Here is a 21,429-nt window from a genome sequence, read left to right as displayed (position 1 = left end):
TTCATACCCGGTAAGAAAGTATCGGTTGGATAGTCGAAGCTCTGCCATATTATATTGTTCTCATCGTTTGCATCTACCACAACCAGATTTCCCGAGTCAAGTAAACGCGCGAGTGGAGTTTGCGCAGTGTGTGATATATTAGCAGACCAAATAGTAGCATTAGTAGCATTGTTGAGAAGAAGCAGATGGCCGGGTTCAGTGACTCTGAGCACACCTGATCGATCGGTGAGAGGATCGTCTCTGTTGGCAACCCACACCACTGTCTGCTCTTTAATGTTGTTATACCATATGCCCACGTACCGATTCTTGGAGTTGCCCGGGCTGTAAAACCCCAGAGCAAAGGCTCCAGTTGATGAGATTTGTGAAGTGTTAATGGTGTCTCTTGTGTCAGCAGAGATAAAAGGAGGTTGTCAACAGAAACAGACAGATAGTGCTGCATATCAAATTCATTAGTTCTGGTTGGCTCACTGTAAACTTTTGGATTAGCATTTTTGGGTCCATCATATAGCTGTACACAATTTCTTACCCAATGAGAAGACCAAGACTTTTCCTTTAAGTTGAATTTACAGACAACTCACACCTCCAAAATTCTCCTTCGCGCAAAAACCAATCATATCATCTGAAAGTTACTATTTGCAACATTTTCCTAATAAAGTTTTTATTTCAAAACAACGCCATTCTTAATTATTAAAACTTACGTTTAAAACATGCCATTATTGCATACGTTTAACTTGGTATCTTATTTGAGACTTGGGTGATGCAATATTCCGTTCAATCCACTTAATTTAGTCATGCATAGCGACCTAAGTTTTTTTCTTAAAAGTCGGCCACATTTTCTCTAAATACTTTTATTTAGTATTCGATGATTGAAACTAAGTTCCAAAAGTCATGTTAACAGTCATGTATAGTTGTATATGATAAAGAAATGTTAGACTAAAAAACTAAAATAGAAATTATAAATTGTGAATATGTGAAAAAAAATAATAATTAGCTCTCAATCCATTGAACACTATCAAAGGAATTATAGTATATGAAATAAGCTCTCCTAGACTCTACTCACTAACCCTATAGGCCCTACCAGATAACTTAGTAGTGTCACAACCGCATTTTGCTAAAGATAGCAAGTGTAGGTAAACTGCGACTAATAAGAGGGAATTAAGAAGTAGGGGGAGAAAAGGGGTAGAACTTGAGAAATTTACATAAATGACAAAACTAACGATATCATAAAATAAGTGTCAAGTATTCAATTACAGGGGCTTGGAATACAATAAGAATTTCATCAAATAAATCCGAGTATCGATGGTGAGAGTTTTACAATTGAAGTTGCAATTTCATACTATAAACGATAGAATCTCAATCTATTTGTAATTTATGTCAAGCTTATAAGTTTAGGAATTTTCTGTTATAGAATATATACACGTTGTTTAAAATGGTCGCATGCATAAAGATTACTTGTTGAGTAATAAATAAACCTAAGATCTGGAATTATAGTGGAGTACTCTTTTAGGCAGATTGAATTTGGTTTAGTTACTAAAATAACAGAGGGATAGTAAAATCTATCTTTCGCATTAAAAGTGAAACATTTTCTTAAGATTATTCTATTAAAAGTAAAACTTTTTCTAAAATGGAAACAACATCATCTCTATTTTCTTTATTTTTCTTACTTTATTGTCTCTTCAGTAACTCATAAAACAACACTATATAAAATTCCACAGCGAAAAACAAATATTTCATTCCAAATGTGACAGAGAGATAATAGATTACCCATAACATATACAAAAAACAGTAAACGACTTAATGTATAGACAATTTTGTTCTTTCTTTTCTCTTTTTGTGATTTTTACATTTTCTACTATAGATCACTTTCTTACTTTTAATTTTTAAACACTCACAGGATACTTAAAATTTTTATTTATCATAGCAAATATTTTGAGTATAAAAAATTTAATGCATATTTAACTAAAAATCAAATTTGAAAGAATGATGTGAAAAAAGCTTTTCAATTTTCCTTATATTTAATTATAAGCAATACAAGAAAAAACAAAAAAAAAGAGAAGATCTTATTTGTACTTTTATATATCATAAGGAAAATGCAAAAGATAAAAGAACAGAAAAATAAATAGAAAACCAACACAGTTTTGGTATATAAAAGAAAGGGAAAGAAGACATTTTTGTTGAGTTTCATATGAAAAAGAATTATATGGTTGGGTGGAGACGTGGAGTGGTAGGTGATTCAAGCATCGACCATAAGGTAATGATGTATACAAGATTATTAGATACTTAAAATGCTTTATAGCATCTCCAATAAGAAAAGGTAAATTGAGAAGGTATATATCTCATTTACCTTCTTAAAAAGGTAATTATACATTTTCAAAAAGTTATGGACTCTAAAAGAAGCAAATAAATGAAAAAAATAAATAAAAATAATTAACTTTTTACCTTTTATTCCAAAAAGAGATAAAGATACCTTCTCAGAATGGGAGAAGGTATAATACTTTAAATACCCTTTCTATTGGAGAATGAAATTTTATATAGAATTTTATATAGAAGAGATAATATGATGTTAGCATCTGTATAGAAGAGGTAATTACTTTACCTTTGTTGTAGGACCACATGGAGAAGTAAATAAAATGGGGGTAGCTCTCTCCAAGTGCAGAAACAAGGCTAATGAGGTCATGAAGATTGAAGAGTGCTTGTGGTTGTATAGGTTGTTGATTGAGATTGACTTTCCACCATTTGAGATATAAAAAAAATTGCAATCAATGTATTTGAAAATCTAATGAACTGACCAAGCAAAATATATCGAAATAGACAGGCATTTTATTAGAAAAATTTGTTGAAGGAAAGTAGATAACGTGATATGATCGACCGAGTGCTTTTCCATTATTTATGGAAAGAAAACTTTCATATAGTTGATTTGTTAATTTAATAATGCATATCCGGAAACAATTTGCATCTTAGTTTGTGATACTTCATTTACCAAACTGGATTCGAGGTTGCTGATGATCCTGGTTAAAGCAACAGTGATCCTGTTGCTGCCATTTTTGTTGGGAAATAAATACAAGCAATTACGAATATAAAAGGAGAATGAACACAACGAATTATTTACCCAGTTCGATACAAAGTGTATCTACGTTTGGGGGCGATGCCAAGCCAGGGATTTCACTATATAATTTCAGGATGATTTTACAATGAGGGGACACCTCTATTTATAAGCAAAATAGAGAGCCCTAATTCTAGTCAACTAGGAAACATATTCCATAAGGAAATATCTTCTATGGAATAAATCTATCACAAGGAAATATACTTCTAGAAAACAAATCCTAAATATGGTAGGAGATTAGGCTCCATAATTAACAATCTCCCACTTGGAGACTAACAACTCCTACGCCACCATATCCTCGTGATCTCATCCCTGCATCCGCTTAGCATCGCCTAACCTTCTCTTCAAGTTTTAAGGCCAATTGAAGCTATGCATAGCTTCAATTTCTCTAAGGTCACCACCTTAGTAAACATGTCTGCTGGATTCTCACTTCCAAGTATCTTCTCAAGTTGCGGGATTTTCATCTCCACTAGGTGTCGAATGTAATGATACTTCAACTCCACATGCTTTGTCCTAGAATGAAACGCCGGATTCTTTGCCAAGAAAATAGCACTCTGACTATCACTGTAGAGTCTGCTACTCTTGTTCTCCTTCCCAAGTTCATCTAAGAAACTCTGCAACCACACCATCTCCTTGCTTGCCTCCGTCGCGGCTACATATTCAGCCTCCGTAGTAGACAAAGCAACGGTCTTCTGCAACTTAGAAGTCCATGAAATAGCAGTACCACCAAAAGTAAATACATACCCGGTTGTGCTTCTTCTCCCATCAAGATCATTGGACGCCAAGTCTGCATCCACATAACCTGCCAGCTCGACATTCTTGCCATTGAAACATAAGACTCTTTCTGTAGTACCTCTCAAGTATCTAAGGATCCATTTAACCGCTTCCCAATGTTGTTTGCCCGGATCACCCATGAACCGACTCACTACTCCCACTGCTTGTGCAATATCAGGCCTCGTACACACCATTGCATACATAATACTGCCAATTGCTGAAGCATAAGGAACTTTCTTCATTTCAGCACGTTCTTCTTTTGTACTCGGCGACTCCTTCTTCGACAGCTTGAAGTGACTGCCCAAAGGCACACTTACTGGCTTCGAATTATCCATGTTGAATCTTTCCAAAACCTTACCAATGTAAGCAGCTTGCGAAAGATACAATTTTCCTGCCGCCTTGTCACGTTCGATTCTCATGCCCAAAATTTGATTAGCCTCTCCAAGATCTTTCATGGAGAATCGTTCAGACAATTGCCTTTTCAACTTATCCATCTCCTTTGGATCACCTCCTGCGATCAACATATCATCAACATATAATAACAGGATAAGATAGCTCTTGTCAAACCTCTTGTAGTAACAACAATGGTCAGCGTAGCATCTTTTATAGCCAATCTCCATCATGAATCCATCAAACTTCTTGTACCACTGCTTGGGAGCTTGCTTTAAGCCATACAAGCTCTTCTTCAACTTGCACACAAGATTTTCCTTTCCTTTTACTACGAATCCCTCTTCAAGCACCTCTTCAGCATTCTGACTCTCCTTGCTCCCACTCGAGTTTGAGATGTCTAGCTCGACTACTTGGGGCTCAGAACTGTTGGAACTCGATGCCTCCAATATATCCTTGTATAATACATGTTCATTGAAAACGACATCTCTACTGCGAATAACCTTACGGTTATGCTCATCCTAGATCCTATAACCGAACTCATCGCCTCCATAACCAATGAACGTACACTTAATAGATTTTGCATCCAACTTACTTCTCTCAACAGAACTAACATGAGCATAAGCAACACAACCAAAGATACGTAGGTAAGATAGATTCACCTCTTTTCCTGTCCAAACCTCCTCGGGTATCCGAAACTCCAACGGAACTGATGGACCTCTGTTGATTAGGAACGCAGTTGTGTTGACTGCATCTGCCCAAAAATTCTTTGGCAATCCACTTTTCAACCTCATGCATCTTGCTCGCTCATTCAATGTTCTGTTCATGCGCTCCGCGATTCCATTCTGCTGTGGAGTTCCTTTCACAGTCTTCTCCATGCGAATTCCATTCTCTGCGCAAAACTCCTTGAACTCTGCAAGTTCATATTCTCCTCCATTATCGGATCTTAGGCACTTCACCTTCAGCCCGGTTACAGTTTCAACAAGGGCTTTCCACTTCATGAAAGTATCAAACGCATCAGATTTACTCTTCAGAAAATAAACCCATACCTTTCGAGTGGAGTCGTCGATGAATGTCATATAATATTCAGAGCCTCCTAGGGACTTCACAGGTGCTGGTCCCCATAGATCGCTATGGACCAACTCCAACTTCTGCGTCTTCAAGTTTCTGCCTCCTCTTGAGAAACTCACCCTTTTCTGTTTCCCAAACACGCAATCCTCGCATAGGCCAACTTCAACTGTTTTCAGGCCCGGCAGTAAACCTTTTGATCACACTATCTTCATCCCTTTCTCGCAATGTCAGCCACTTCTCTCTTTTGGCTCTTTCCATCAGATTGTCCCAAAGAGGATAATTATCCCCATTGAGTTGGGCGGCCATTTATAATTCCTTTTCCCAACATGGTGTTTATGAGTTTTAGATGAATTGGAGGTTAAATATCTCTCGGAAGAAGCACGCTCAACATTGCGTCGGCCAACGGAGCACTTCACGTGTTACTGTGATCCCTACAACGGGGCGCTTCACGTATTACTGCGATGTCTCCCTAAATATTTCTCCTCAAATTCTTAAAATTTCTTCATATATAAATATGCTCCCTCCCTACAAATTCCTAGCTCCGCCCTTTGGGTGGAGCAATGACTTGGCCGCCATCAGATGACTCGAGGCGTTTAACTGATGAGGCCAACTAGGTGCGCTTCTCACATTATCTGCCACAAATATAAATTGGGCTGAGTCAAGATAACAGATAACATTAATTATACCACACTAATTGTTTGAAATTAAGAATTAAAGAATGGGATCTAGACTGACTTTGGTTTGGAATTGGTGCAAAGTAGCTTTCGGGCCTACGCAGCAATTTTGATTCTTAAAACAAAAACTTACAACTACATCTTTGGAGTAGAGATTTAATTGATTAATTACAAAGTATCTAAGGTCAATGATAATAATATCAATGGCCATCATGCATGTTGTTTATTGTGATATAAAGATGAATGCTGTTTACCAATAACTAAACTGCGTTTTGCTAAATCTGATTAGAAGAAGCAAATATGATAAGCAGCAGCAGATTTTACTTGTGTCTGTTTGTATTCACAGCCTGTGTATTCACCACACAAACATCAGACACCATCAATGCGTCCCAAACCGTGAGCGACAGCCGCGATGACAGCCTCGTCTCATCAACTGGGACGTTCGCCTTGGGATTTTCAGCCCCGGGAGCTCCAAGCACCGCTATATCGGCATATGATACAACAAGATTGAAGAAAAGACCGTAGTTTGGGTCGCCAACCGAGACAATCCACTCATCGACCGATCAGGCAGGCTCGTAGTCATCCAACCTGGCCGTCTCCTTCTCCTCAACTCTACTAATGCTACTATCTGGTCTGCCAACATATCAACCACTGCACAGGCTCCACTCGCGCGTTTACTTGACACGGGGAATCTCGTCGTGACAGATGCAAATGATGCAAACAACTTCATCTGGCAGAGCTTCGACTACCCAACTGATACTACCTTACCAGGCATGAAGCTTGGTAGGAACTTCGTCACCGGACACGAAGTCTACATCGTGTCAGCCAAGAACAGTGACAACCCTGCAACGGGACGCTTCACGTATCATTGCGATCCCAGTGGCTATCCGCATGTTGTGATCAAAGAGGGCTCTTCTGTCCTGTTTAATTCAGGGCCATGGAATGGTGTCCGGTTCAGCGGTTCTCAGACCCTGATGAAGAACATGATTTTCTCGTTCGGTGTTGTGATCACTAAGAAGGAGGTTTACTTTTACTACAACCTCTTCAACGACTCTGTTTATATGAGGTTTACGCTTAGCGAGAGTGGTGTTGGGCAGAGGTGGCTTTGGTCGTATCAAAACCCGAAACTGGATACTCTATCTAACCATTCCCAATGATAACTGTGACATTTATAGAGTGTGTGGTGCCTATGGTGTTTGCAATACTAAAACCGTGCCTGCTTGTTCCTGCTTGGATAATTTCGATCCTACTCCAGGTTGGGACGGTGGAGATTTTTCGAGTGGGTGCATTCGAAGAACACCGTTGAACTGCCAAGAAGGGGACGGGTTTCTCAAGTACTCTGGTGTCAAGTTACCAGACACGGAACATGCCTTGGCTAACTCGACTTTGAGTCTTCAAGAATGCAGGGTGGCTTGCGCCACAAATTGCTCGTGTACAGCCTACGCGCCTCTGGATATCAGCAACGGTGGAACTGGATGTCTATGCTGGTTTGGTGACCTTGTCAACATGAGAGTTATACATCCTGGACAAGATATCTACATTAGAATGGCTAAATCCGAATTAGGTATTGATATAATCACTCTCTTTGTGTGTGTGTTTTTTTAGGTAAAAACATGTATGTTGATAGCATTGTTTTCCACAAGCTCAGGGAGTAGGAAAAGGAAAGCACTCATTGTCGCGTTACCTGTGGTGATGGGAATGCTTGTGCTGGGACTGAGCCTGTTGCTTTATTCCCATACAAGAAAGAAGCAGAATCATCAGCAGCAAGAAAGTGGTAAGATTGTGTGTTAACTAAGGCCATTAGTGTTGTTTTTGTTATTTATAACGTTTTTAATCCTCACTCTGCAGAGATGGATACCCAATATCCTAGTGAAAGCCATGAGGAGCTAGAGCTGCCAATGTATGATTTATCCACAATAATAAAAGCTACTGATGATTTTTCAGTCAATAATAAGCTTGGGGAGGGTGGATTTGGACCGGTTTATAAGGTAAAATATATTACACTTTTTCTACAACTTGAGAACAAAACTTTAGCAGACTACATGTTTGTAAAAGGCAGTGCTGGAGGGACAAGAAATGGCTGTCAAACGACTATCAAAAACGTCCGTTCAAGGACAAAATGAGTTTAAGAATGAAGTAATCTGTATTGCAAAACTTCAGCACCGAAATCTTGTGAGGCTTCTAGGATGTTGCATTCAAGGGGAAGAAAGAATACTGCTTTACGAGTACATGACCAACAAAAGTCTCGATTTGATACTTTTTAGTAAGTTCATTCCACAGTTAGCGTCCACCTCAATTACTCTAGCATTACAGCGTATTTAGTTCGCTTATTTTGCAGATAAAGTCATGAAAAAGATGCTAGATTGGCCGAGGCGCTTTAACATCATTAATGGTATTGCTCGGGGGCTTATGTACCTCCATCAAGATTCTCGTCTCAGAGTAATCCATAGAGACCTCAAAGCTAGCAATATATTACTAGATTCGGATATGAATCCCAAAATATCAGACTTTGGTCTTGCAAGAACATTTGGAGGCAACGAGACAGGTGCCAACACAAGTCGAGTAGTAGGGACATAGTAAGTATATGATCCTTACAACGTGATACCTCAAAATGCCATTTTACTGCCTTCTCTCTGATGCCATTGTGAACATTTTCTTGCAGTGGATACATGTCCCCAGAGTATGCTGTAGACGGCATGTTTTCAGTGAAATCAGATGTGTTTAGCTTTGGTGTTCTGGTGCTTGAAATCATCAGTGGCAAGAGAAACAGAGGATTCAATCTGAAAAATCACCGCTACAACCTTCTTGGACACGTAAGTATTCTACCTCGTTGCTGTCTTTATTTGGAATGGAAATTACCTTTTAATAACACAGTATGAGTTAATGCAACAACAGGCATGGATGCTTTACAAAGAAGAAAGGTCACTTGAATTAGTCGACAATTGTGTGGAATATTCAAGTTATATATCTCAGGTTGTGCGATCAATCCATGTCGGTCTTTTGTGCGTGCAAGAACAGGAAAAAGAGAGGCCGAACATGTCTTCAGTGGTTCTGATGCTCAATAATGATGGGGTGCTGCCTGAATCCAAACATCCTGGCTTCTTCACTGGAAGAGATGTAAATGCAAATGAAACTCCCCATAGCTCCAACACTGCAAGTTCCGTTAATGCAATGACCATATCGCTGCTAGAGGCTCGTTAACAAAATCAATGTAAAAGTTATAGATTGGGAAATTGTGAAAACATTTTTTTTTGTGTACACCTTGTTGTTCAAATTGTAGTAGAGAGGGAAACATAGGATCTATATGCTGGTGGATATCAAATAATGATGAATCTTGTCTCTAGATATACGGGAAGAAATGGGAAAGCTCTCAGGTCATGGCAACATATTTGGACCGTCTAAATCGATCTATCTGAAACCTTATATAAGCCACATTTTTGTTTTTGCTAATAGAATTTCCCAAGAGCCTGAGTTATTTTCTTTAAAAACTGCAAGATTTCTGATAGGCTTCGACTTCTCGCCTATCGAATTCAGAGCACATGAAAAATAGAGGAGCGTGCAAACATGAAATCATAGTGTAGGTTCTAGGGAATGGTATTTATAGGATTTAAAACTTGTTTAGGAAGTCATTATATCTTCGATGACTCGAACTCTGAATATGAAGCCATACCTTAATGTTATACGAGTATTTATTATGTTCTTACATGCATGAGTCGAAATGATTTATAGGATATTGCTAGTTAATTAGGTCTAAAGCTTTCTTGAATGAATCTCCTCAAATGTATAATTTTAATATGTGTGAAACTGTCTATTGACAAATTCATGATGAAATGGTGCTTTTGGAAGTAAGTAAATGTGTTTTTGAAGTGAAGTAAAAAATGTCATTAAGAACTATGTTTCACAGAAACTTGGGAGGCCATTTTAACCAATCTTGACATTTTTGTTCAGTTTAAACTTTTAGGCCATTTTAACCAATGTAGACCCTCAAGTTTTCATCACAGAGTATATCATATATATATATATATATATATAGATAAACCATAAATAACATTTGAAAAAATATGCCCAAGAAGCATGGAATTCTTTTTCCTTACATAAAATGTTCCATTTCTCATTCAACTCAAATTCCTACAACAGGAACAGTATAAAAGTACTTCTTGTTTCTGTAATCATACAAATTTAATCTGTAATCTTTAGTTTGAATTTTTCTAACGAGCCTCTAGCAGTGAAATGGTGATCGCATTAGCGGAAGCTGCAGTGTTCGAGGTGTGCCAAGTTTCACTTCTCAATACATCTCTTCCTGTGAAGAAACCAGGCTGTTTGGGTTGGGGCAGAACCCCATCATTATTCAGCATTAGAACCACCGAAGACATGTTTGGCCTCTCTTCTATCTCTTCTTGAACGCACAAAAGGCCCACATGAATTGATCGAACTACTTGCGATAAATAGCTTGAATATTCCAAACAAGAATCTACTAATTCCATTGACATTTCTTCTTTGTAAAGCATCCATGCCTGCTGTTTTATTACTACCTCTTATCATTCATTATTATAAGGTAAATTTCCAAGCCGAAGAAGAAAATACTTACATGTCCAACAAGGTTGTGGCGATGATTCGCCAAAGTGAATCCTCTGTTTCTTTTGCCACTTATGATTTCCAGCACCAGAACACCAAAGCTAAACACATCTGATTTCACTGAAAATAAGCCTTCTACAGCGTACTCTGGGGACATGTATCCACTACAAAAGATGTTCAGCAAGGATTTTAGGATAGCAAGCAGAGAACTACAATTTGATGTGTGATGTTGTAAGGATAGAATACGTACTATGTTCCTACAACTCGGCTTGTTTTGGCTCCAGTTTCGTTGCCTCCACATATTCTTGCAAGGCCGAAGTCTGATATTTTAGGAATCATATCTGAATCTAGTAATATATTACTGGCTTTGAGGTCTCTATGGATAACTCTAAGCCGGGAATCTTGATGAAGATACATAAGGCCTCGAGCAATTCCATTGATGATGTCAAAGCGCCTTGGCCAGTCCAGTATCTTTCTCTTCACTTCATCTGCCAGGTAAGTGACGAAATATATACACATTTTATTACCAAATTGATAAAGATTTGCTACATCTCATTTTGGTAAACTTTGCAACAGTTATGTGTGATATATATTATACATCATACTAGTTCTTTCCAACATCAATCTGATGAAATTACCTCCAGTTAATGTGGTTCTTAGGACTTTCTATGCTAAAAGTATTTTTTTAAATGTGGAAGAACGTTACCGAATAGTATTAAGTCAAGGCTTTTGTTGGTCATGTATTCATAAACAAGCATCCGCTCTTCTCCTTGAATGCAACATCCTAAAAGCTTCACTAGATTTCGATGCTGAAGTTTGGCGATACAGATTAACTCATTCTTGAACTCATGTGCTCCTTGAAGGGAAGTTGTTGATAGTCGTTTCACAGCAATCTCCTTTCCATCCAGCAACCCCTGGTTCAGTAATGGTGTTATTTAAATTCATGTTCTTCAACTTCCTGAAAAACAGCAACACATTGTGATATGCATTTAACCTTAAAAACCGGTCCAAATCCACCCTCTCCCAGCTTATTATCGGCTGAAAATCCGTTAGTAGCATTGATCATTGTGGATAGTTCAAACATTGGTATCTTTTGCTCGTCGTGAGTTTCACCAGAACTCCTCAGATTGTCTAAAAAATGAGAGTTAAAGAAGGGTTAACATGAAGAACTATTGCATAACTCATCAACTGTCTCACCTGATTCTTGTTGCTGTTGCTTTGGATTCTTTCTAACATGATAAAATAGAAACAATCCCAGGCCTAGCAGCACAATACCCGCTACCACTGGCAACGTCACTATAATTGTTTCTCGTTTCCTACTTCCCGAGCCTGTACCAAAGAATACATTGCCATAAAAAAAAATCTGAAAAACCAAGGTTTATGGATGACATTACCTAATTCAGATCTAGCCATTCTAATGTATATATCTTGTCCAGGAGAAATCTCTCTCATGTTGACAAGTTCACCAAACCAGAGTAGACATCCACTTTCACCGTTGCTTATATTTAGACTTGCATAGGCCGTACACGAGCAATTTTTCGCGCAAGATACCCTGCACTCTTGAAGGCTCATACTCGCATTATACCAGGAACCCTCCGTGTCTGGCAATTTGACACCAGAATACTTGAGAAAACCGTCGCCATCTTCACAGTTCAATGTGGTTCTTCGAATGCATCCATTCGAAAAATTACCAGCATTCCAACCTTGAGGATCGGTAGGCATGAATTTATCCAAACAAGAACAATCGGGCGAAGTCCTAGTGCTACAAATACCATGTGCACCACACAGTTTATACGAATCACAGTTATCTATGGGAAAAGCAACATAAGGTTTCCAGCTTTTGGTTTGATCACCAGACCAGATCAACCTCTGTCCAACGCCAATTTCGTTCAGCACCAACCGCGTGTATACAACATCGTTGAGGAGTTGGTTGTAATAGTAAACCTCGTTGTTCTCAATCACCACTCCAAACGAGAAAAGAGTGTTTTTCACCAAGTTCTGACTGCCGCTGAAGTAAACACCATTCCACGGCCCTGCTTTGTACCGGAAGGAGTCGCCTTCTTTGATCACAGTCTGGGGATAGCCACTAGGATCACAGCGATACGTAAAACCACCTGTTGCCGGATCATCGTTGCTCTTAGCTGACGAGACGTAGACTTCATGGCCAGATACAAAGTTCTTACCGAGCTTCATACCCGGTAAGAAAGTGTCGGTTGGATAGTCGAAACTCTGCCATATTATACTGCTCTCATTATTTTCATCCATCACAACGAGATTCCCTGAGTCAAGCAAACGCACAATGGGAGCGTGCACAGTGCTTGATATATTAGCAGACCATACTGTGACATTAGTAGCACTGCTGAGAAGTAGCAGACGGCCCGGCTCAATGACTCGGAGCACACCTGATCGATCGGTGAGAGGATCGTCTCTGTTGGCAACCCACACCACTGTCTTGTCTTGAATGTTGTTGTACCATATGCCCACGTACCGATTCTTGGAGCTCCCCGGGCTATAAAAACCCAATGCAAAGGCTCCAGTTGATGAGATGAGAGTGTCATTATGGTTATCTCTCAGTATTTGGGAAGTGAAAATGGTGTCATTTGTGTGAGCTGAGATAAAGGAGGTTGTCAATAGAAGTAGGCAGAGCCCAAATCTAGTAGTGCTGTTGCTGAATATCATATTCATTTCTGCACAACAAACAAAGGAGGAGGCCACTTTTCTGATTTAATTTAAGATTATTGGATGCCTATTATTTGGTCGAATATGTGGCTGAGTATGCTTGGGGCCATATATAATATGTACATGTGGCTGTTAGTATCGCTAATGGTCGTCCATTGATGCAAGCAAGCTACACGAGTCAACACTATGCGAAGACCGTCGCTTGTTATATTCATAATGACCAAACTTCCAAGTCAGTTGACTTCATTTCCATTGAGAAATTATAAACATCTCCTCCCTCCGTCCAAAAAAAATAGATCACTTTGTGTATAGTACGGGTTTTAATGTAGAATTAGTAAAGTAAGAGAGAGAAGGAGAAAAAGTAGGTAAAGTAAGAAAGATAGGGAGAAAAGAAAGTGATCTATTTTTTTTGGACGTCCCAAAATGGCAAAAGTGATCTATTGTTTGTGGACGGAGGAAGTATAATATACATAGGTTATTTGGGGAGGACACGAGTTTTAAAGCATAATTGGTCTAAGAGTATCGCGCAGGGGAAAGGCAATTGTCGAGCTAGCGCACCACGCACTCCCCCACGTGGCGTGTAAGTTTTTTTATTTACTACTCTCGTCCACAAAAAATAGGACACATTTACCATTTTTAGCCGTCCACAAAAAATAGAGCACATTCATTTATGAAAAGTTTTCAACAAAATAATAACTCTACACATCATTTTATTTACCACTTATGTCATTAAAATTAAAACTTCTCCCTTACGAGAGATTTCGGAAAAAGGGGCTCAATACGCAGGCTTTTCAAAATTTAGGATTAATTTCACACGCCTTTCGAAATATGGGATCGTGGCATGCGAATTTTTCGGAACAATGGATTTAAATTTTTATCTATTTTCTTTCTTTTTTCTTATTATTTCTCTCATGATATTTATAAATTGACCAAATTGCCCTCTATCATTTTCACTAAAAATGTTAACACTTTTTTATTACTCCATCCATCCCACATAATTTTACCCAGTATTCCATTTTGGGTCGTCCCACATAATTTTACACACTTCACTTTTACCATTTTTGGTAGTGGACCTCATATTCCACTAACTCATTCCTACTCACATTTTATTATAAAATTAATACTTTAAAAGTAGGACCCTCATCCCACCAACTTTTTCAACTCACTTTCCATTAAATTTCTTAAAATCCATACCGGATCAAAGTGGGTAAAATTATGTGAGACGGAGGGAGTGCCATCCTATTTTCACTCAAAACACCGCCGCCTCCAAATGATTACCCATGGAAACCTGAAGTTTGAGAACCTCATGCTTGACGAGAACATGAGCCCTAAGCAGACTGATTTCGGGCCTGAGGATCTCCGGACAGCAGATGACACATTGTGACGATGAGGCACGGCTGCTAGCGAGGGAGTCCGAGCAGTGACGATGCTGTGTCGTGGCCAATTTGAGAGGGCTGCTGAGCACCGAGAGGGTGACACTGGCTGTCAGCCAGGCGCGATGACGTTGCCTGAACGAGCGATGGAAATTAATGTTTGGTTGTGCAACAAGAGAGAGAAGAGATAGTCGACAGATTTTAGCTCTCTAAATTTGGGGACGGATGGGGGGTTGCAATGAGAGAAGACGGAGGTGTCCAGTTGCTTTTGAAATTAGGGTGCCGAGGGAGAGAGGCGACAGGTGCTAAGGAGTCTCCGGAGACGGCGGTGGTGGACGGTATCGAAACCGGAAGAGGCGGCGTCCTGGTGAAGCGAGGACGCGTGGTTGCCGTCGAGCGATCAGTGGCTAAGACATGCGACTGCAACAGCGTGACGGGAGGCTCCGGCTGGTCCGTGGGCAAGGGATGACGGTACGCAGCAGCCGCATCGATGACAACGTGAACAAAGGACCACTTTGTGTGGTCGCTGACGGCTGCACAAGAGAAAATATAGGGCGATAGGAGGAGAGAAAAAAGGAAGGAGAAAGAGAACGATTGCAAATTGGAGGCTGCGCATGAGGGTAGAGATAGGCGTTCTTGGTGATTTGGGTGAAAACAATTGAAATAAAAAAAATTGTAGTGAATAAATTAGGGGTAGGTTGGTCAATTTATAAATATAATGAGAGAAATAATAAGAAAAAAGAAGAGAAAATAGATAAAAACTCAAAAATCCCTTATTCCGAAAAAATCGCATGCCACGATCCCATATTTTGAAAGGCATGCAAAATTAATACTAAATTTCGAAAGGCCAGCGTATTAAGTCCCTTTTATCGAAATCTCCCCTTAGTGTTTTTTCAATTTGAAATTAGTTTTAATATATTCAATAAAGTGTTAGCATATACTCCCACCGTCATGGACTTTAAGTGTCACATTTCCTTTTTTTCATTTCTTACTCTAATTAAAATATTTACAGAAACAGAAACATCATTATCTCCACTTTATTCTCATGTCTTAACTTTATTCCTTCTCTACTCACTTCACCAAATAAAAATGTAGTCGCTCCGTTATAAAAAGCAAACAAAGTTGTAAATGGCACGAATTTTAATATGTATTGGTAAGGTAAGAGAGAAAGAAAGGGAAAATGTGGTGGAAGTAGTGTTAATAGATTGTGGGGTCCACATTTAGAATGATGTATATAGTTAGTATTGATTTAAAACTTTTCTTTTTTAGAATTAGTCTAATGTTGGTGGATGGCTCAAAATGGTAAAACTTGTCTATTTCTTGTGAACGGAGAAAGTATAAAATTTCGTTTTGAATAGGAAATGTTTCCATTAGAGTGAAAGGGGAGAAACACATTTCCTTTTTTAAAGTGTATATAAGGATATTATTTATTTCCTTAGAGTGAAAGGGGAGAAACACATTTCTTTTTTTTTTTAAAGTCTATACAACGATATTATTTCTGTTGAATCAAGCAAAATAATGTGCACAAGTGGTGATACTAGTTGTTACAACCAAGTCCACAATTTGCCATTTTGACATTGTTATTTCTTGTGCTTAATGTGTGGAATTTTTAACTCTGTCATACAATCGCCACACTGTTGCATGAAAATCTAGCAATTTCTAATGAAAATAACTCAGTCTCTTCTCTGGGAATTTCTATTAGCTAGAACAAAAATTTAGCTGATATCAGGTTTCAGATAATTGATTTAGATATGCCAAATATGTTGATAACACCTTATAGCTTTCCCTTTTGCATCAGGATGTACTCTAAAAAATGTTTGCAATCTATAACTCTTCATTGAATTTGTTAACGAGCCTCTAACAACGATATGGTCATTGCATTACCGGAACTTGCAGTGTTGGAGCTATGGGAAGTTTCATTCGCTTTTACATCTCTTCCAGTGAAGAAGCCGGGATGTTTGGATTCAGGCAGCACCCCATCATTATTGAGCATCAGAACCACTGAAGACATGTTTGGCCTCTCTTCTGTCTGTTCTTGCACGCACAAAAGACCGACATGGATTGATCGCACAATCTGAGATATATAACTTGAATATTCCACACATTTGTCGACTAATTCAAGTGACCTTTCTTCTTTGTAAAGCATCCATGCCTGTTGTTGCATTAGCTCATACAGTGTTATTAAAAGGTAATTTCCATTCCAAATAAAGACAGCAACGAGGTAGAATACTTACGTGTCCAAGAAGGTTGTGGCGGTGATCTATCAGAGTGAATCCTCTGTTTCTCTTGCCACTGATGATTTCAAGCACCAGTACGCCAAAGCTAAACACATCTGATTTCACTGAAAACATGCCGTCTACAGCATACTCTGGGGACATGTATCCACTGCAAGAAAATGTTCACAATGGCATCAGAGAGAAGGCAGTAAAATGGCATTTTGAGGTATCACGTTGTAAGGATCATATACTTACTATGTCCCTACTACTCGGCTTGTGTTGGCACCTGTCTCGTTGCCTCCAAATGTTCTTGCAAGACCAAAGTCTGATATTTTGGGATTCATATCCGAATCTAGTAATATATTGCTAGCTTTGAGGTCTCTATGGATTACTCTGAGACGAGAATCTTGATGAAGGTACATAAGCCCCCGAGCAATACCATTAATAATATTAAAGCGCCTCGGCCAATCTAGCATCTTTTTCTTTACTTGATCTGCAAAATAAGCTAACAAAATACGCTACAATGCCAGAGAAATTGAGGTGGACGCTAAATGTGGAAATATCTTACCGAAAAGTATTAAGTCGAGACTTTTGTTGGTCATGTACTCGTAGAGAAGTATCCGTTCTTCGCCTTGAATGCAACATCCTAGAAGCCTCACTAGATTTCGGTGCTGAAGTTTTGCAATACAGATTACTTCATTCTTAAACTCATTTTGTCCTTGAACGGACGTTTTTGATAGTCGTTTCATAGCAACTTCCTGTCCCTCCAGCACTCCCTAGTATAAACATAAAACATTTAGTCTGCTAAAGTTTTGTGCTCAAGTTGTAGAAAAGGTATTATGTCTTTACCTTATACACCGGTCCAAATCCACCCTCCCCGAGCTTATTGTTGGCTGAAAAATCATCAGTAGCTTTTATTATTGTGGATAAATCATACATTGGTAGCTCTAGCTCCTCATGGCTCTCACTAGGATAATTGGTATCCATCTCTGCAGTGAGGAATGGAAAGGTTATAAATAACAAAAACAACACTACTGCATTAGTCAACACAAAATAACTACTCATGTTCTGTCTTACCACTTTCTTGCAGCTGATGATTCTGCTTCTTTCTTTTCTGGGAATACAGCAAAATGCTCAGTCCCAGCACAAGAATTCCCATCACCACTGATAGCGCGACAACGAGTACTTTCCTTTTCCTACTACCCGAGCCTAATTCGGATTTAGCCATTCTAATGTAGATATCTTGTCCAGGAGATATATCTCTCATGTCGACAAGGTCACCAAACCAGCGTAGACATCCAGTTTCACCATTGCTAATATCCAGAGACGCGTAGGCTGTACACGAGCAATTTGTGGCGCAAGCAACCCTGCATTCTTGGAGACTCATAGTCGCATTAGCCATGGCACGCTCCGTGTCTGGTAACTTGACACCAGAGTACTTTAGAAAACCGTCTCCTTCTTGGCAGTTCAATGCGGTTCTTCTAGTGCATCCATTCGAAGAATCCCCACCATCCTCGAAATTATCCAAGCACGAACAATCAGGCGTAGTTTTAGTATTGCAAACACCATAAGCACCACAAACTCTATAAATGTCACAGTTATCACTGGGAATGGTAAGATAGAGTATCCAGCTTCGGGTTTCATACGACCAAAGCCACCTCTGCCCAACCCCACTCTCGCTCAGCGTAAACCTCATGTAAACAGAGTCGTTGAGGAGGTTGTAGTGATAGTAAACATCGTCTTCGTTGATCACAACGCCAAACGAGAAAATTGAGTTCTTCACCAGGTTCTGGCTCCCGCTGAACCGGACACCATTCCACGGCCCTGTCTTGAACCGGACAGAGGAGCCCTGTTTGATCACAGTCTGCGGGTAGCCACTGGGATCGCAGTGGTACGTGAATCCCCCCGTTGCAGGGTCGTCGCTGTTCTTGGAAGACGCGATGTAGGTCTCATGGCCCGTGGCGAAGTTCCTACCAAGCTTCATGCCTGGTAAGAAAGTATCGGTTGGATAGTCGAAGCTCTGCCAGATGAAGTCGTTTGCACCGTTTGCATCTGTCACGACGAGATTCCCTGTGTCGAGTAAACGCGCGAGTGGAGCCTGTGCAGTGGTGGTTGATATGTTGGCAGACCAGATAGTAGCATTAGTAGCGTTGAGGAGAAGGAGACGGCCGGGTTGGATGACTAGGAGCCTGCCTGACCGGTCGATGAGTGGGTTGTCTCGGTTGGCGACCCACACCACGGTCTTTTCTTCGATCTTGTTGTACCATATGCCGATGTAGCGGTTCTTGGAGCTCCCGGGGCTGAAAAACCCCAAGGCGAAGGCCCCCGTTGATGAGACGAGCCTGTCATCGCTGCTGTCGCTCACGGTTTGGGACGCATTAATGGTGTCTGATGTTTGTGTGGAGAATACACATGCTGTGAATACAAACAGACTGAGGTAAAATCTGCTGCTGCTTCTCATATTTGCTTTTTCTAATCCAGATTGGATTAAGATTTAGCAAAAGGTAGTTTAGTTCATCATTCATATTTATATCGCAATAAACAACCTGTAACTTGTAAATTTGTTTATGTGATGGTCCAAGTCTGATGGAGCTAACGTAAGCGCTATAGGGTCGAGTTTTAGTGTGGAATATTATTATTGTCATTATTGACTTCGAATACTTTGTAATTAATCAACTAATGAGACCCTTTATTTAAGGGAACATTATAGGAACTAGAGTGGGGAAAAATAACGAAATATTGTACTTACCGTATCCAAAAAATACTGAAAATACCAATTTTTTGGTATACCGCAATAACGCTAAGGTAACGGTATCAAAAATTAATCATACCGAATTTCTGTATACTGAATTCGGTAAACCTAAAATTGGTATGGTATTAGTATGATATTTTGTCGTATTGCAGTTTTTGACACGGTATACCGTACCCACTCACATCAGTTGATACCTAGAACATATGGAGGGGGTTTCTGTTAAAATTTCTTAATCTTGTCTATTTAAGAATGTCGGTCAATTATCCGGTTGTGGAGGTGATTAGTCAAGTATTAGAGGCTGCTGGGCAAATGGTTATTTTAGCTAAAGTGAAGCTGAAGTGGAAAATGACATTTATTCTATTTTATATTTCTAGAAAAAGTCAGAAGAGCATATTAGACGTCTATTATTAAAAATCAACCTTGTCTAATTAAGTCTCTTTATTTAGATAATTTCCAGTCATGCCAAGATGACTTCGTTAAACCTCCACAAAATTTTGTTTCACAATTCAATTTACTAATGAGAAAATAAAAAATCCAATCACCACATAGCTCATGACAGTCGGCCAACCCAAATGCCAAAGTTGTGTAGCGTGATACTCTTTCCGTCCCACCGAAGATGATCCACTCATTACTAAAAATAAAAATATGTTTATTTTTATTTCATTCTTTTTCTTACTTTAATTCCATCTACTCAACACACGCAAAAAACCTACGTAAAATCTCGTGCCACCCAAAGAAAAGGTCATCTTCCTTGGGACGTAGCGGAAGGAGTACATTTTAATGTACTATCTCCGTCCCATAGATATAAGACCCTTTAGAATTGGCACGAATTTTAATGTGTAATTGGTAAAGTAAGAGAGGGGAAGAAAAAGTAGTTGAAATTGTGTAGTGGGTGGTGGGACCATAAATGATAAAGTAAAAGAGAAGAAGAAAAAAGGTTATCATAAATGGAGATGGACTATTTCTGTAGGACGGACCGAAAAGGAAATATGACATATTTCTATGGAACGGAGGGAGTATAATTTAAACACAAAATTTTAAAAATTGATATGTAAAGATTAAAATGAGGAATAAGTATGAAAACAAAGAGTTAAATTAAAAAGATAAAAGAAAAGGCAAAACGTATATGAAGATTTTTATATTAATATTTCTTCCGTCCCACCATAAGCGATGTTCTTCATTTTTGCACTCATTTTGGAAAAATGATACTCCCTTCATTTCTTCATAGTTGAGTCATTTTACCATTTCGGGAAGTTTCTTCATAGTTGAGTCGTTTCCTTATATGGTAACTTTTTCCTCTTTCTTACTTTACTCTCTCTTACTTTATTCTCTCTACCTTTCCTCTCTCTTATTTTTTTATCTATTTATTTAACACACTCAACATTCATTTCTAAAACTCCGTGCCGAAAAGTTCCGCCTCAACTATGAAGAAACGGAGGGAGTATAAAATAGTTAAAGTGCAGAAAATGTAAAGTAAGAGAGAGAATAATGCAGTTAAGACGTTTCTACATTAATATCTCCCTTACTTTATATTTTCTCAACCTCAACTATTTTATACTCCATTCGTCCCATTTTAGCAATCTCAGTTGAGTTGTGCATGAGTTTTAAGAAACATAAAGAAAAAAATTGATGAAAAATGATAGTGGATCCCATTTTTATATACTACTATTACTTTTATATTAAAATGTTAGTGAAATGTGAGGCCATTACTGTTTATGGAACATTCTAAATGTGACTTCTAATGCGGGAAAGATTAAACTATCTGGGACTGCTAAAGTAGGATGGATGGAGTATAATTTTTCTAAAACGCGTATAAAAAAGAAGC

At 38.9% G+C, this 21,429-nt stretch overlaps 3 protein-coding genes and 1 pseudogene across 3 annotated transcripts; 2 read left to right on the top strand and 2 right to left on the bottom strand.

Annotated features, from left to right (window-relative positions):
* The first annotated feature begins 6,309 nt into the window (after positions 1 to 6,309).
* LOC125209560 lies at positions 6,310 to 7,230 on the top strand (annotated as a pseudogene).
* A 437-nt stretch (positions 7,231 to 7,667) lies between these two features.
* On the top strand, positions 7,668 to 9,319 carry LOC125213523 (G-type lectin S-receptor-like serine/threonine-protein kinase At4g27290). The gene is made up of 6 exons (XM_048114113.1): positions 7,668 to 7,783; positions 7,858 to 7,997; positions 8,065 to 8,272; positions 8,348 to 8,585; positions 8,672 to 8,822; positions 8,905 to 9,319. Exons 1-6 carry the CDS (start codon positions 7,702 to 7,704, stop codon positions 9,208 to 9,210), a joined length of 1,125 nt encoding a protein of 374 aa, XP_047970070.1. The 5' UTR covers positions 7,668 to 7,701; the 3' UTR covers positions 9,211 to 9,319.
* Positions 9,320 to 10,039: 720 nt separating this feature from the next.
* LOC125209558 (G-type lectin S-receptor-like serine/threonine-protein kinase At4g27290) lies at positions 10,040 to 13,269 on the bottom strand. Its single transcript, XM_048109157.1, has 7 exons — positions 11,979 to 13,269; positions 11,782 to 11,913; positions 11,579 to 11,715; positions 11,291 to 11,498; positions 10,835 to 11,072; positions 10,598 to 10,748; positions 10,040 to 10,523 (listed from the first exon to the last, which is right to left on the bottom strand). Exons 1-7 carry the CDS (start codon positions 13,267 to 13,269, stop codon positions 10,218 to 10,220), a joined length of 2,463 nt encoding a protein of 820 aa, XP_047965114.1. The 3' UTR covers positions 10,040 to 10,217.
* A 3,213-nt stretch (positions 13,270 to 16,482) lies between these two features.
* LOC125209557 (G-type lectin S-receptor-like serine/threonine-protein kinase At4g27290) lies at positions 16,483 to 19,313 on the bottom strand. The gene is made up of 6 exons (XM_048109156.1): positions 17,911 to 19,313; positions 17,702 to 17,813; positions 17,421 to 17,628; positions 17,108 to 17,345; positions 16,871 to 17,021; positions 16,483 to 16,788 (listed from the first exon to the last, which is right to left on the bottom strand). The coding sequence occupies exons 1-6, from the start codon at positions 19,311 to 19,313 to the stop codon at positions 16,483 to 16,485; spliced, it is 2,418 nt and encodes an 805-aa protein (XP_047965113.1).
* Positions 19,314 to 21,429: the final 2,116 nt, after the last annotated feature.

This window comes from Salvia hispanica, chromosome 3 (genome assembly GCF_023119035.1).
Source record: "Salvia hispanica cultivar TCC Black 2014 chromosome 3, UniMelb_Shisp_WGS_1.0, whole genome shotgun sequence".
NCBI lineage: Eukaryota > Viridiplantae > Streptophyta > Magnoliopsida > Lamiales > Lamiaceae > Salvia > Salvia hispanica.
This window is presented reverse-complemented; position numbering and strand designations above follow the sequence as displayed.